We start from the raw sequence: 16035 nt of genomic DNA, 5'->3' as shown, positions 1-16035 counted from the left end.
GATACACGTCATTTTGTTCAGTGACTTGATTCAAAATGACCGACTTATGTCCATTTTTTTTCAAGTTCAGAAAGCCATGATACTTCTTGAAAGAATTAAAGACCAGAATGTGAAAGACAAGCTGAAAGAGAGAACAGAGTCATGAGGAAAATGTTCTACCCGTTTCTGAGATACACTTATACAAATGTTGTTCAAATTTGGTACAAATGTGTGACATAATGTATAGTTCGTTCTCCTCAGTTATTTTAAGATTTTTTATGAAACTTATCTGACAGCCTGGGGTTACTTAAAATTGTTTTAGCAGGTATTGTGTCTACTGTTAAACCAAATAAAATTACTATTATTGCGACAGAAAATTACTTCAAAATATTATGCCCTTCAAATATTCAGCAAATGTTCACAAGAGTGCAACACCTATAGCATTCTGGGTAATTCGCGGAGATTCTTTCTCCGATACAACTCGTATTCACGGTATATTAAAGGTCGTTTGCTGGTATAAAAATGGATATTTAGAATTCTATAATTTTTATAGCATAGTGCTATTTTATGTTGTTGTTTACAGCATTGATAAAAACATATGGTCCCGACGGAACTACTTTTCTATGTGGGAAAGATCTCGTCATATCTGCAATTATTATACATCTGACCGTACTGCCTTCATGCATACATTGCGGTATTCTCGTAATAAACTCATATCGTTCGGCGACATATAGTGAACGAATGTTAAATCGTTTAAAGCGGGAGGAGGTCCCAAGCGACGATAACACACGCTAAAAACGCAAAGACTCATGGGTAGACGCTTGTTTGTAAACAATGACAAGCTATGGCCATCTGACCCATGCGCAGGTGACGACTCCCCCGCTTTAAAGATGGGTTATTGTCACGAAAGTTGAAAATTGAAAGTATAATGTCTGACTGAATATTTACTAGTGACTGGCAACAACAACACGTTGCTTGACGGAGTTTTGAGATGAGCTGCTACGACGTTATTGGTCAGAATGTTATTTGATTGACGCGCGCAGAACTCAATGGAAAGGTGAATTGATCTTCAAACCATCACCATTTCTACACAATGCCTTTAAAAGAATATTGTGATTGATTTAATATCAATTTAAATTTTGTACTTTTCTCTGTGACTATATTTACTACAATTATCATTCGTGGTGCATGATGGAAGCATTGAAACTTTACTACAATTTTAAAATAATTAAATTAATAACAGATCAAGTTGTCACTGTTGTCATATTGAGTTAAATCGAACGGAGTTCTGAAAGGGTAAGGTTCGAATAGTTTAAATATGTTACTACATATTTTAACGTAGAGAGAGAGCCGCGGAATCTTTTGTATCCCCTATCCGTCGAATGGTCCGTCCCATCTCTTAATCGTGAAGCGTCAGTGAGGCCATTTTATTTCCAGCCTAGCAACAGTCATACCACTGCCTCCAGCACCAGTTGCTATGCCAAGCGTTTAGATCCATCTAAGAAAGTGATGAGTGCATTATCACCAAGTTTGAAGTCGCAGCACTTTCAACTTATTAATATATTTTTCCCCGTGTTAATGAACGGTGGAAAATTCATAGCATATTTTTCTCTGTGGTGCAGAAGGCAAACACCCTCCTAGAGTTACACTACCGACGTCAAAAGTGGACTATGCCGCGATGGATTGTGGGTAATTGTTAGGGGCGCATGGGATATCTACGCTGTCGTTCAGAGACGATCGGATCTCGCTAGAATATAGCGTAATACATCCCCGGTAAGTACCATTATCCGGATTAGTCATTGCGTGAATCATTGGTGTGTAAGTATGTGATTATTTGGTTAATATCGCTGGATAGTTGCAGTAAGTTACGTCGTTTCCTCACCCTTGCACGGTCTGGCCGAGTATGTGTTGTACTGCTTGCAACCATAAGTTAGTGCGCGTTCCTCAAATTCTTATCTGCATTCTTCTACTAGTCTTCAGATAATTTCCATCGTGTTTTTTTTTGCGATTTTCCTCAACTTTGTTTGATGCGACTGCCCAATTAGTTTGTTTTCTTAACCTGGGCGTCTTCAGATGTTTGCGCACATTTGCAAATAGAGTGTTGTTTACCTAACACCTTACTTACGATAAGACATTCCGCCACTTAAACTCCATTTAAACACGCGCAAAACGGAAGCAAGTAACGATATCATTAGAGAGCTTAGAAATATTTTAATTAATACAAGCGATATATGATTGAAAACAGCTGAGGTCAAGATCGATGCAACACAGTTTCTCCAGACAAAGCTGTGTGCACAAATAAAGGGCCTCCGCAGTGTGGATATTACGTGCACACATCATGTTCCAGTAAGCGATGTCTTTGTTTTAACTGGTGTATCTTTGTTATTATAGTAATTGATGGCTACTTCGTAGGTGATGATAGGGATGTTGTTTATTTTATTAGACAGTTTTAATAATACTGTGCGGCGACACGCTTCCGTCTTATAGACGTATTTTTGGCTCACGATTCTTTCTCGCACAGACCGGACACATTCGCTGCCTGATTTACGCCGTACATCGACGGGCCTCTACAGGACAGTCGCATCGACATTCTACAGTTGCATTAAACAATTAGTGTTAGTTTTCGACACCATCTACCACATTCACATATTCGACCGGCGGCGATTGTGAAAACATCCACATTTTACGATTCAAATATTTTAAGGACTGTGTTTTAATGTCAAGTACTTTCTTTATTATCTGCAAAAATTACATCATTAATGGTAAAGAGAGCACTTTGATCCTAAGAAAAACAACCTGTAATGGCTACAAAACTGCGTACCAGTGTTGCGATGTTATGATGCGAAATTTCCAGATCAACAGATCGCCGCGTGACTTGACGCCGCCACCCCTAAATCTAGAATGGTATTTCCCTTGGGACTGACATTATGTTGAAAATAGTCATGGTTGTCAAAGACGCGTGTGTCACATATTATATCTAATGTTGCATACGTGCACAGTGACTTTACTGACATTGCCTTAAATATCAACTATCGACTCAAACCCAGGTGGTATACACTCAGCGCAACAAAGGCATTCCCTTCATCTTTAAAAATATGATGTACAAATTTTAATTTGAACCGTGACGAATCAACCAGCCAATCAATGAGCACATCTACGTCATCTAAAAACTTTCCAATGTTTTTCAATCAGCCATTTCAGTTAAAATCACGAAAATTATAAATATTTACAAAGATAAAGGGAATGGCTTTGTTGCTATGAGAATATGTATGACGTATTTTTCATAAACGTTTACTTCGTGCAGTGTTTATTTTGAGGAAAAATCTATGTATATAAATATACGCGAAATCTCCGAATATTAAACATTTTACACTTTTTATTCAAGAGACTGCGTATTTTATACAGTGTTCAGTGCATTACATGTTATTTATTTTCGCACATGTAGCTGAAAAAAAACCTTAATCTTAAAAGTCTCAAATTTGAACTTGAAAAGTGTGTTACCGATTTAACTTTAATACGAGGTCGCCGTACTAGATATTAATGTGTCCACGTCATCAAATTGAGACTGCAAGTAAGTTTACATACTTGTGGCATGCGAAGTATTAACAAGTGTCCAATCACATATTTCGAATTTACGGCACAGTTCATTTAAACGCAGTGGCCATTTATATTAAGCCATAGACTTTTTCTAGAGTCTAGGGTTAAACTCGCACATACAATTCTGTTTACAATATATAAAATTCCTTTCCCTTCATCTTATTATGCCAATGAAAATTGAAACCAACCAGCCAATCAACGAGCGCATTACGCAATGACGTCATTTGAAAACGTTCTAATTTTATGCAATTGGCAAATAGAATCTTCTCGTTTCAGTTCGAATTGACAGATTTATAATTATTTATCAAGATGACGGAAACCGGTTTGTTGTACCGAGAGTACAGTACGACATTATATAGCACTGACTTGTACATCCACAGGCAGTCTCGTAAACACGGGTAATTGTAATGTGATGGGAACACTTGAGATATATCCCGTAGAGAAGCATAGATGGCCTCTATGTAGTGATTTATGTAAGACTGTAAACCTCCGTCAACGACTGAGTGCAAAGTGCAGACTTTTTTGTTGTTTTTGGTCAATGTTTCATTACTGATATATTCTATACTATTTAGTACGCCTATCCCAATAACTTTGTCACCCATGTTCGTGGTAAACACGCAGAGACTGAGGCTCTAGAGACTGTTACCTAACTTGTTAGGTAATTATCATTACATCGCGACAAATAAGTGACCACTGAAAGCGACGGAATTAAAGAAATTACGTGCAATGCACAAGCACCTGTTATCACTCCATCACATACCATCACATGGGCTGGAATGACAGATCCATCGATCGGTTTGAAACATTTCCATGTGTAGCATGTTTTAGCTCCGCCGTTGACTTCGTCCGTCGATGTCTGCCCTCGTCAACTCTTTTACGGCATGCGCGTCTATTTTTTACATTTTCAACTACTTCCTGAAAAGTGCAAGTCCTATTGCTTTGATGCTTATGTATATGTATATGTACCTCGGATGGACCTTTCTCAGATTTCTTCATTCTTTGACGATATCTTCAATTTTTACGATTTTGTCTTTGATATTTATATATATGTACCTCGGGGAGCTCACTCGGATTTATTCGTTTAGTGATGATATCTTCAACTTTCTTATTTTAATGAACTCTTTGTATTTTGAAAACCGCTAGTCCAATTGCTTTATTTTTGTATGTGTAGTTTCCTCGACTAAACTTACCTAAGACTTGTTCCTTTCCTGACTATATTTTCTCTAATTTTGGTGAATATTTTTGTCATTAGTCCGATTGCATAATTCTCTAATTTTGGTGAATCTTTTTGTCATAAAAATGGGCTTTTTGACTTCTTCTTGAGAACTGCTAGTCCGATTGCCTGAATACGTGACCATCACATGATGGTTATATACGAGAATTTAAAACAATCTAGTTCCAGTAAATAAACACATGCAACAGCGGAGCTTTCTCGACTTACATGCCACTTGTTATTAGGCATTCTGATTAAAATAAGATCCTAGGTAGGGCCTTTTTTCATATATTTTATTGTATTCGAATTTATTTAAAAAAAACAATACCAACAAATAAATTCACATGAAATAAAATATATGAAAAAAGGGCCCTACATAGGATCTTATTTTAATCACATTGGTTACTAGATCAGGTTGCCAGTCGTGATTTATTTCACAGTGAAGGTAGCGTTATTGGTCGTCGCGCAGCGCGTGTTCGAATTTCAAGTAAACAACACGCGTTGTGTACTGACGTCACTATGAGTTCCATATCGAACACGACGCGGTTCGACGACCACCGCCCTTTAAATATTATATATTATATATGTATTGTTTTTGACGACTTTAACAATATAGTAGCGGATGCAAAACTGTTTAATTTCAAGATTGGATGCATTAAGGCCGGTTTACATATTTATTTAACCTTATTTATTTTACTGATTCTGAGTTATCTAATTCAGTTTGGGTAATCAAAATAATCTGATGAAATAAACCTGTCGATTCCCCCCCCAAAGGGGGGGGGGGTGAAAAAAATGAGCAGATATGAGATTTATTTGAACAGCTAAATCTGATCAGATAAATTTGATCATGTAAACCGGTTGTTACCGGTTGTCCTATAATGTCTCACTCATAACCTTTATATGAAAGGCCACATTCGGTCGCGCTTCACGCATTTATGTGGCACACAAAACATAACAACACGTTTAAAAGGTTAATTTATTAAATACACGAAGCTGAATTATGATTGATCCATTGCATGAACTCATTGACCTGTACCACAGGAAAATTTACTATGATGCCTCAACTTGTCATTTTCAATTATCAGCATTCTGAATCTCAATACCGTCCGTATTGCCTGAGACACGTCTGGTGTGGTTGTTTTTTTGTGGCAATGGTTATTCACTATTAATCTATTTTGACGTGTGTGATCGTATGCCGGCGTCACCCAGACAATTTTGTTGTTATCTGAAAACGTCCGAATTCGTCAATTTTAAAATCCCTATCCCTTATGATAATCATCGGCGACGCTTGGGTTTCCTAGATTGCATGTTTTGGATAATGCCCTACGGGCGGACAATATCTAAATAACGTACTGGATGACTATCGGAAATTGTTTACATAATTCTCCACAGGCTGCAGGAATTAGATAGCGTACGTGATGTAAAAACAACTACAGCAGGGTTACAGGATCGCATGTTTGTACCTGTTTAAACAAGAAAGCATTTTACATTCGTGATACATTTCTTTCATTAACATAATATTATCGTTGTTTTATCAGACAACTAAGGTCAATATACTATAAGTACAGCATGCACCCGAAGACATTATTTTGTATAATTGCGTTTGGATTGTTAATATAATCAGATAACATTTGTGCGGTGTCGATTTCTTGTGAACGTGTACGAGAGTTGGCTGATGTCCACGTAGTCGTAATACACTGAACGCCGAGTTTTGGAGGTTCGGATGATGTAAACTTTGACCAACACCCATTTTTCACGCAATTTCTTCAGGCATACCTATTTTACTGCTGTGCGACATGCAAAGAACGGGCGCACGATACTTTTTACTACGTCATCATTACCACATCGCATTATGGGAAATGCGTGTACGAATAATCGACTGTGTATCGGGAGCCATCTAAATTCCATTCATGTTTAATATGACGTCATTTCTATGAAGGGAAATGGTCGCCCGAGCGTGAAAAATGATGACGTATATATTACGCATTTCAAAGCATGCATACGCATTTTTATGCATGAAGCATATACAACATGTAAAGGGTATAATTACCTCTTGGGTGATGACAAGTTTGAATAAATTAAATCTGTACAGGAAACACATTCTGAAAATAGTTATAAAACACAACTGTGTAACTAAGTATAGAAAAAATATAGTTGATACAGATAAAAAAAAAACCTTGCTCGAACACGTGATTAGAGAAACATATTTTGCATAGTTATCCCTTCCATATTGTGATTTACAAAGATTGTATTTCAGATGAATCATTAACGCGAACACGTCTAAATATACAACAAAACAAATATTAAATAACATTAACAACTCACATGTATATTCCTATGCCCAGGTACTAGGAAGACAAAAATAAATTTATCACATTATAATGACTTTTAACACACAAAGTTATCAAAATAAAACTATCCTCACCAATTATCATAGTAAATTTTCAAAATGTCCGTAATACAATTTTTTGTGGCTTCAATATTTGGGGAACTTTGTTGTCCACTTAACATCAAATTTATATATAAACATATATGTTACATTGTGGTGTGTTTTCCATGTATTAATAATTGTATAAATATGACCTGCGATTTATTTGATGTGTATAGCGCGACAACCCCTGTCCCTGTGGCTTGGATTGTTGGGTTGCTCAACATTATGTCGGTAACTGTTATCTGCTGTGATAACCGAAGTTTCTGTAGAATATTTGGTTACCCATGGCTTATAATGGAACACAGTGCGTCTATAATAGCCTTGTCTCGACCTTACTTGATTTCTCGGTGTTGCGTCAGTAACCGTTATCTACTGTGAAGTGGAATATTAAGTTACAAACTGTTCATTGCACATAGTGAGGTTATTGGTGATTTGGCTAGGTCTGATTCTTGTTTGACTTTCAATAAAACCTGGGTAATATTAATCAACTGTTCTGTACATTGCATAAGGATAACTATTCACTAGATTTAAAGCGGGGGAGTCGTCACTTACGCATGCGTCAGGTGGTCATGCATAGCGTGTTATTTTTTTTTTTTTTACAAACAAGCGTCTACCCATGAGCCTTTGCGTGCTTAGTTTGTGTTGTTATTATCGCTTGGGACTCAATTCCCGCGCGTGCGCAGGTGACGACCCTCCCGCTTTTATATTTTGATGTTGCTGGGATATTTCTTATATTTTCATTTCACAGGTTTGTAAAGTAACCAATACATTCTATCAATATATATCAATGACAATAAACTCCAACCAGTAATTAGGCTACATACAGTAGTGTGTAAAGATTAATATTTTTTCCTAAATATACCATATTACTTATATATTTTTTTTCTGATGACTTTGAAACTTCGATATATTAAGACTTGCTTTAGGTTGATTGTTACTGTGAGGTGTTGAGTCAGAAACACACGAAACATAAGGACCTAGAGACAGTTCACTATTTATTTAAAGGGCGGCGGTCGTTGCGCAGCGCGTGTTCGAAGTTCAACAATACACGCGTTGAGTATGCGGCCACGAGTGCCACATCCAACAATACGTGGCACGACGACCACCCCCCCTTTCATTTTCATTCCACCATTCATGTACTACCGCAATGGCATCAGTTTTTTAAATATCAATACACTCAGGTGATTAGATGACGTATAACACCATTGCAAAGTATATTAATTGAACAGAATTAAAAGAAAATAAAGCCTGAACATTCATTGGACTATAATCAAATTTGGTCATACACTATGCATACACATCCTAAAAGCAGTCTCCATATAATACATGTAGCTTCCCGGAGATTCATGTATCTTTCTCTCACTACCGTAGCAGAGGTCCTCTGGAGTATCCATGCAAGGATTGGAACAAGTTTGTTGTTGTTTGATACTGTTACAGCTTATCCATATAATTATTTTCATATTTCTTATCTAATTGCAGATTTCGACAGATGACAGAGTAGTTATCCCAACTAATATTGAAATACTACCCGTGGTGCGCATAAAGATGCTTGTAACACCAATCCAGGCAAGAGAAAGGAGTATAGCTGAACTCACGGGTTATTTACCTGCCAAAGGTACCAGGATGTACGTCAGACAACGCCAGCATGATCCAGACTTCCGGGATCAATCATATGAAGAATGTCTATCACCAGAAGACATGTCCCCAACAGAGATTGAACCTGTTCCTCGATTGAGTACAATACAAGCAAGTCCTGGAAAGACTCTGTTGGACCAGTACGTAGATACCGGGCTTGTTGAATTGCCTTCGACTATGAAGCCATGGTCATCACCATGGGCCGTAGCACAGGACCAGCCAGCTCCAGCCAAGAGTTACAGCCATGTTATGACGAAGTACCGCAATCCCCATCAAGAAAATGGTGTAACTAACACGTTTAGACGCACTGGTTCCGAAAAGCATCGCCGTTCAAAGTCCCCGCCTGCTTCTATAGTTAAAAGTCGTGAGCTTGTCATCCAGTCTTCTGGAAAAAAGGCACGTGGTGCCGTGATGTTTGACCGATTGAAGAAAAGATCTGAAGCATTTGTTATAGATGAAACAAATGTAGCTAATCCTACTCACTACTATTCGCAGAAAAGGATGAATATGTTACAGCAAACACGTCAAAGATCTGCCTCTCCCCCACCTCACATTGGTACTGGCTACTACCCAACTCCACAAACAATAACTCATGTGGATGCACATAGGTCCAAGCCCAGAGATAGGAAGACACCATGGCAAGCTGCAGAAGAGAATCCAGTTGGATCAGTCGAGAGTGCATTCATGCCTTCTAAAAAGCCAATTGATCTGATGCTGGCCAGCAACCTGAAAACAGCAGCACGCACCAAAGCTGAGCGGGATGAAGCATACCAACCCTGGGTAAGAACGACCCCCGATGAACCAAGCAGTGGCCATGTGAGTTTCAATCTTCCACCAAGGATCACATCGGCACCCCGTTTACGACTAGGTGCAACACCATATGTGAATGATTTCAATGTCAAGCCACAAGGCTGGTGTGGATCCTATGAAGATACGACACATTCAGATGTAACGGAATACCATACACTGCCAAGAACGCGCCACTCAAAACAAATTGCCCGTGACTATAATTCAAGACCGAAATCCTGGAATCCCAATTACTTTGATGATCAGCAACACGATGTACAAGACCACGGGGATTTTTACCATCATGATGAATATGAAGAACAGGCTTCCCCCGAACAAGAGCACCTGAAACCAGTGAGAATGACAGCAAGAAAGTTTAACACGCCTAACCATGCTCATCGTCGTTCAAGGTCTGTTAAGCCAGTATGTGGTCCGAAAATCTGGAATCCTAAATCAGTAGACGAAACTGATGATTTATGAAGCTTGTAGTAAATAGAGACACAAATCAAATTGCTTGAACATGAGCATAATAACACCTATGTAAATGCAGACTCGATATCAAACAAACCGTATGGCAGATAATTACTTTTACTTAACTTCTCTCTTTGCTGTGTGTTCTCTCTCTCAAATACCTGTCTTTCTTTTAATTCTCTAATATCTTTTCTTTTCTTTTTTCTTTTTCCTCTCTTATCCTCATTTATTCCAACTCTACTTTACTTTGAAAATATGTACTATCTCATCTGTCTTCTCTTTCTTGTAATTTATCTTTACTTTTGACCGTCTACTCTACTCTACTCTACTCTACTCTACTCTACTCTACTCTACTCTACTCTACTCTACTCTACTCTACTCTACTCTACTCCACTCCACTCCACCCCACCCCACTCCACTCCACTCCACTCCACTCCACTCTACTCTACTCTACTCTACTCTACTCTACTCTACTCTACTCTACTCTACTCTACTCTACTCTACTCTACTCTACTCTACTCTACTCTACTCTACTCTACTCTACTCTACTCTACTCTACACTACTCTACACTGCACTACACTACACTACACTACACTACACTAAATTACATTACACCACACTTCCCCATTGTGTTTACTGGTATTGCGAGTTAGCATACACATCAACACCATCAGAACTACACAGATGGTCGCACATTATCTCGAGCTCCATATTTGAATGGTCTGTGTAAAATAGAATAAAAAAAATCTCCAAAATTTTAATTTTGATAAGTTTGTATATGTAGTGTTATTCCCTATATTTCGTTACAGTAGCAAACTGGGTCATTAATTAATTAATTTATTTTAGTGAAGGGTTGGTTATAATGTATGTAAAACATTTAGATGACATTCACTACATGAACCAATTGTAGTGTTAGCATTAATTGAGCCTCGTTTTGATGATTACTATATAATGCAATGTCATTGATACTAGAGTGAATCAATTACAAAATTATTATTTGGATTAAATCATGTGACTTTTGTTTTATGAATTCATTGATTGATGTTGAAGTAAATTTAGGTAGATGCACATGGTCAATGTTTAATGACCAATTTGTCCCTTTAATAAACATTCATTAGAATGCTTATCACGAATGATTTGTCATTGAATGCCATATTGCACAAATGATTCGTTGATTTGAAATCCTTTTTCATCGCGTTTTCATTGAACATCATTGGATTAGTATTCAAGTAAATCATTGAATAACACAACAAATACGAATGCATTTTATTGAATATTATTAGACCATGTGATCAGGTAATTGTTTCAAGCAAAATCATTGCTATTTTTCATTAGAAAAGTTTTGGTGCCATTGAGGTAGAAAGGCTAGGTGTTTTTTTTTATTCAACTGAATCAAACTATAGTGTAGAGATTTGTTTCGTGTGAATAATGTTTGGTGTTTTAATTCGGCCTGGCTCACCCTCCAAGGTAGGGATTACTATAGCAACCATTCCCCACGATTTTATCATATTCAAATGATTTAACACACCGTTTTTTATACTTCACTCACAATTCACGACATAGATATTATGATTGGTATTCTCTATCTTGGATTAGCTGCTTAATTTACATATACCACACCTCTTTATATAGACAATCATAATCAGTCGCTAAGGCGATAGGCAAGTGATGGTATTTTTGCAACACAGCATATACGCCGAGCTAGGGAATAAAACTATTTTAAATAACTCATGCCTGTAGATTTTGTTTTACTTTGCATTTTTTTTGTCTGAACTTCTATTGTTTTGAAATGCCAACGACTGTATAGTAAGTACTAGTATGTCTTTTGTAAACATTTATTTTGCAGCTATAAACAAAGCAGATTTGCTATTTTATAAAAACAAATGTGTTGTGCTTCAGTTTGTGTGTCGTTGAGGGCGCTGAGTATTAAACCAGGGTGGTGGTGATGAAGTGGTATTTCTTTTACTCCGGATGCCAGAAATTCATATGCTAGGTCATAAGCATAGTCCCATTTTCACCACTGTGAAAACTATCTGTTGATATTGATGGGGGTGGTGGATTGACGAACATTTCAACGACTGAGGGCAGTATTGCATTAGCTAACTAAATACGTAACAGATGTAGAATTCCGTGTTAAAATAGTTTTCAGGTGTGATCCTGATAGAAGTAAACACGGAAACAATAATGGAATACAAAACTGAGTACGAAGAAAGCCTATGTCGATACAGCACTCAAATGTATCCGTAATTGGATTATTCACTAGTGTGATGGTGCTGTTTCGGGTTCTATGTTGAACCCTTCATCAGTCGGAACAGTACTTGACCGAATCGTTCGATTAAATTAGCTTTCAGAATGTTCGACGTTATTACTTTCATTATACAATTTAGTTAAAATGGAAAGTAATTCTTCGTCGTTTGGTGTGTCATTTTTCATGAGTTTGTCAGTACGTAGACTAGAACTTGTGAGTTTATCTTTCAAGTTAATATTTCTACGAATTGCAATAAGGGGGGGGGGGGGTTTGGAAAAATGTTACACAGTAACAAATCATTCCGAATTAAATCCCAGTTTTTTAATAGGGCTCTTTTGAGCCTGTACCCTTGTATATATGGGTTGAACGTAGTGCAGTTAATGATGAGAGACAAATTAGCCTAATCAGACAATCAACATAATTTTCACCAGCAGAGCGGTGGTATGGCATCATTGGAGGCTAATATTTGATAAAGCCTAATTATGACGGGAACTAGAAAACAGATTGCAGACATGTTGGAAGATGCACTTGGCCTAATGTACCTTGAATGCAAATGACTGCAGAGATCTCGTTGAGCGAGCCACAAGACGTGGTTTCCCTCGACATTCAGCTGGAGCACAAGTGGCAATAAAATAAATACGATGTTTACTATATTGGGGCCGCCATCTTGAATACGGCATTACAGCAAAGTAAATAAAGAGACAAGTTACGAAACGCGTTTTTCAGATTCCTACAAATCAGGAAAAAATACCAATCTTTCATAGCCAACCCATTCGTTGGGGGTAATATTAAGCCAGCCGTTAGCAAGATTCGGCCTCATTTGTCGTTTTGGTGTGGAAAAATCCCATGCATACGAACACCTAATTACACATCGTCCAAATCGCACGGTTTGTTGGTGCCGACTCCACCAACCCGCGCAAAATCAGCCTGGTAAACGCGTATTTTATTTAAAACAAATGGCCAAGTTTGATTGGATGCGCCTGTTGGAAGGGCGCCCAATCAGACGCTGTGTAACATTGCGCGGTAATCTAAAGAGAATAAACTGTCGAAAATGGCGACGTGTACTAGTACGGTTACTTCAAAATTCTTCTAGTAACCGTGTGTGTAGAGTGTGTTTAGGTTGTTGTCAAACCCCAAAAACCGGCGCTGCATTTTTTCACCCAGTTTTCCACAATTTTTTATGCCAACGTTGCAGGCTGTTTGTGGCATACTTCGTCAGCAAAACGGCAAATATATATATAGATAGATAGATAGATAAAATTTTTTATTTGGAACGTACCAATGAAAACTTGAGTAAAGTCCAAAAATAACAATAACAAAACAAAACATTCAGAACAACAAAAACTTACAGTATTAAAACATATCAAGAATATAGAAAATAAATTTTGCAAAAATGCTAAGAATGAAAAAATCATTACTTGAAACAATAATAGGAAATAATTCATCCATGCTAAAATCTTCCAGCTTTGGGGCATAGATGTATAAAGCTGCAAGGAATTTAGATCTTTGTTCTTTGATTTGACAATTATTGAATATAAAATGTAATGTTTCTCATCCCCTACTTCATTGCATTCTTGGAGATTACATAGCCTGTTTTCCTTCAAAATGCCTTTATGTCTACCGGATTCAATGGGAAGAAAATGTGCAGAAGTTCTAAATTTAGTATAAGCTATTCTATGATTTTTATTTTTAATTTTTTCCAAATAATGTTCAAATTCAAAATTGTCTTTAGCACACCTGTAAAAGTCAAGCTTACAATTGTTCAACAAATTGTTTTTCCACTTCATACGGTACAAACATTTGAGCTTCTCTTTAAAAATATCACAAAAATTGTTCTGATGTATGTTGTTCTATATATGTCGACAATGTTTTACCACAGGGAGCCCAGGAACTATAATCAACTGTAATACGCAGTCTCTATGAGCGCGGGGGGGGGGGGGGGGGTATCGGCTGGTATCTAGTGTAAGAAATAGACTATTTCTCCCTATGATGTTACTGTAGTCTGCGGGCTTGTCAGGGGGCTTGTTTTGGGCCTGATTCCCGCTGTTCGGGGCATGAAGCAAAAGATCCAACGTGTTTGATAATTTCTGTCACTCGTGGAAAATTCTTCACAGCTGAGTGTGCGCTGGACGCACAGTCAGCTGGCGCACACGTGATAATTAAATAAATATGATATTTACTATATGGGGGCCGCCATCTTGAATGACGCATAAAACTAAAAAAGAGACAACTTGTGAAACGCGTTTTTCAGATTCCTACAAATCAGGACAAAAATACCAATCTTTCACAAAAATACGGTCCGTTGGGGTTATATTAAGCCAACCGATAACAAAATTCGGCCTAATTCGTCGTTTTTGTGTGGAAAAATCCCTTGCATACGAACACCTAGTTACGCGAAGAACCTAGAACACTTTCCTGGGGGTATTTAAAACTAAAAATTGGCATTCCAGCTCAGCAGCCAATCAACGACGGCCTAACGCTTAGATGACAATTTCGGTTTCAAATACCCCGGCTTACTGTTCTAGGTTCTTCGCGTAACTAGGTGTTCGTATGCAAGGGATTTTTCCACACAAAAACGACGAATTAGGCCGAATTTTGTCACTTGAAGCGCGGTAGTGGTCGCGCTGCGCATGTGCGAGATATATGGGTCTCATATAAACAAAGATGGCGACTTTGACTGTTGCGCAGATCAACGAGTACGAACTGAGACGTTTCCAAGCTTTAATTGGGCAATTTTCATGTGATTGGAAGGTATCGAAGGAGTCACCGTCGGTAATCAGTGCAAGTCGCGCCCAAGTACTTTTTATTGTGTTATACGTATCACCTGTAATCCCATATTTTAATAATTTCAGAAACATAATTTCGTGCCAGACACTGTTGAAGACTTTTTTTCGGATCCACAAAGCATGCATATAGTTTTTTTTCTTGATTTTTTGTGTTAAATGTTTATTTCTTCGGAGCCTCACTATGACAGATACTTATTTATTATTGTTTTCAGGACGAAGTTGTCGGTTGATTTGTGGTTTTGAAATATAATATTATTATCATTTAGTTGTTATTCTTTGATTCAGAATACTAGTAAATAATTTTCCTGGAAGCTGGATAAGGCTATACCTGTGTAATTTGAGGGATTTAATTTTGAATCTGATTTAAAAATTGGCACTATTGAACCATGATTCTGGGAATTCGTTAGATTTGTAGATACTATTAAAGAGTTTATATATTGCTTCTATAAGATAGGGTTGACAGTATTTAATGATTTCAGACCGCTATTTTCCCAAAGGTAAAATTAGTAGTAGCATTAGTTGCTACATGTACTTGTAGGATGTCGTATTTTTCGTGATTTATCGGTGAGATCATGTTTTGAATAAATGCACGACACATTGCAATGATATTTGGATGAAAATATGTTATATATGTATGCATTACACATGTTGGGAATAACGTTTAGGAAATATCTCTCGAAAATATTAAATAACATAACTAAATATTTGTGAAATGCTACCCCATATATATGTTGGCTAAATCCTGGAATGAACTCAGATATTTTATATAAGTAAATGCATAATTTTAGGCGTACTTCATTGAACGATATGTCCAGATGTTTCCTCCCCTGACTACCATATACATCGTACAACATACATGTCAAACAAAAAAATCTGACACACACATCG

At 37.4% G+C, this 16035-nt stretch overlaps 1 protein-coding gene across 1 annotated transcript; it reads left to right on the top strand.

Moving 5' to 3' along the window:
- Positions 1–1428: 1428 nt before the first annotated feature.
- LOC100374859 (uncharacterized) lies at positions 1429–10366 on the top strand. Its single transcript, XM_002731596.4, has 2 exons — positions 1429–1752; positions 8700–10366. The coding sequence occupies exon 2, from the start codon at positions 8766–8768 to the stop codon at positions 10119–10121; it is 1356 nt and encodes a 451-aa protein (XP_002731642.1). The 5' UTR covers positions 1429–1752; positions 8700–8765; the 3' UTR covers positions 10122–10366.
- The last annotated feature ends 5669 nt before the right edge of the window (positions 10367–16035 follow it).

This window comes from Saccoglossus kowalevskii, chromosome 19 (assembly GCF_978046115.1).
Source record: "Saccoglossus kowalevskii chromosome 19, keSacKowa6.1, whole genome shotgun sequence".
Taxonomy (NCBI): Eukaryota; Metazoa; Hemichordata; class Enteropneusta; family Harrimaniidae; genus Saccoglossus; species Saccoglossus kowalevskii.
Note: the sequence above shows the minus strand (reverse complement) of the source record. Positions and strands in the feature narration are given on the sequence as shown.

Bases quoted from the DNA above. Each gene is read 5' to 3' on its own strand.
- LOC100374859 (XM_002731596.4), top strand. From the start codon at position 8,766: ATGCTTGTAACACCAATCCAGGCAAGAGAAAGGAGTATAGCTGAACTC.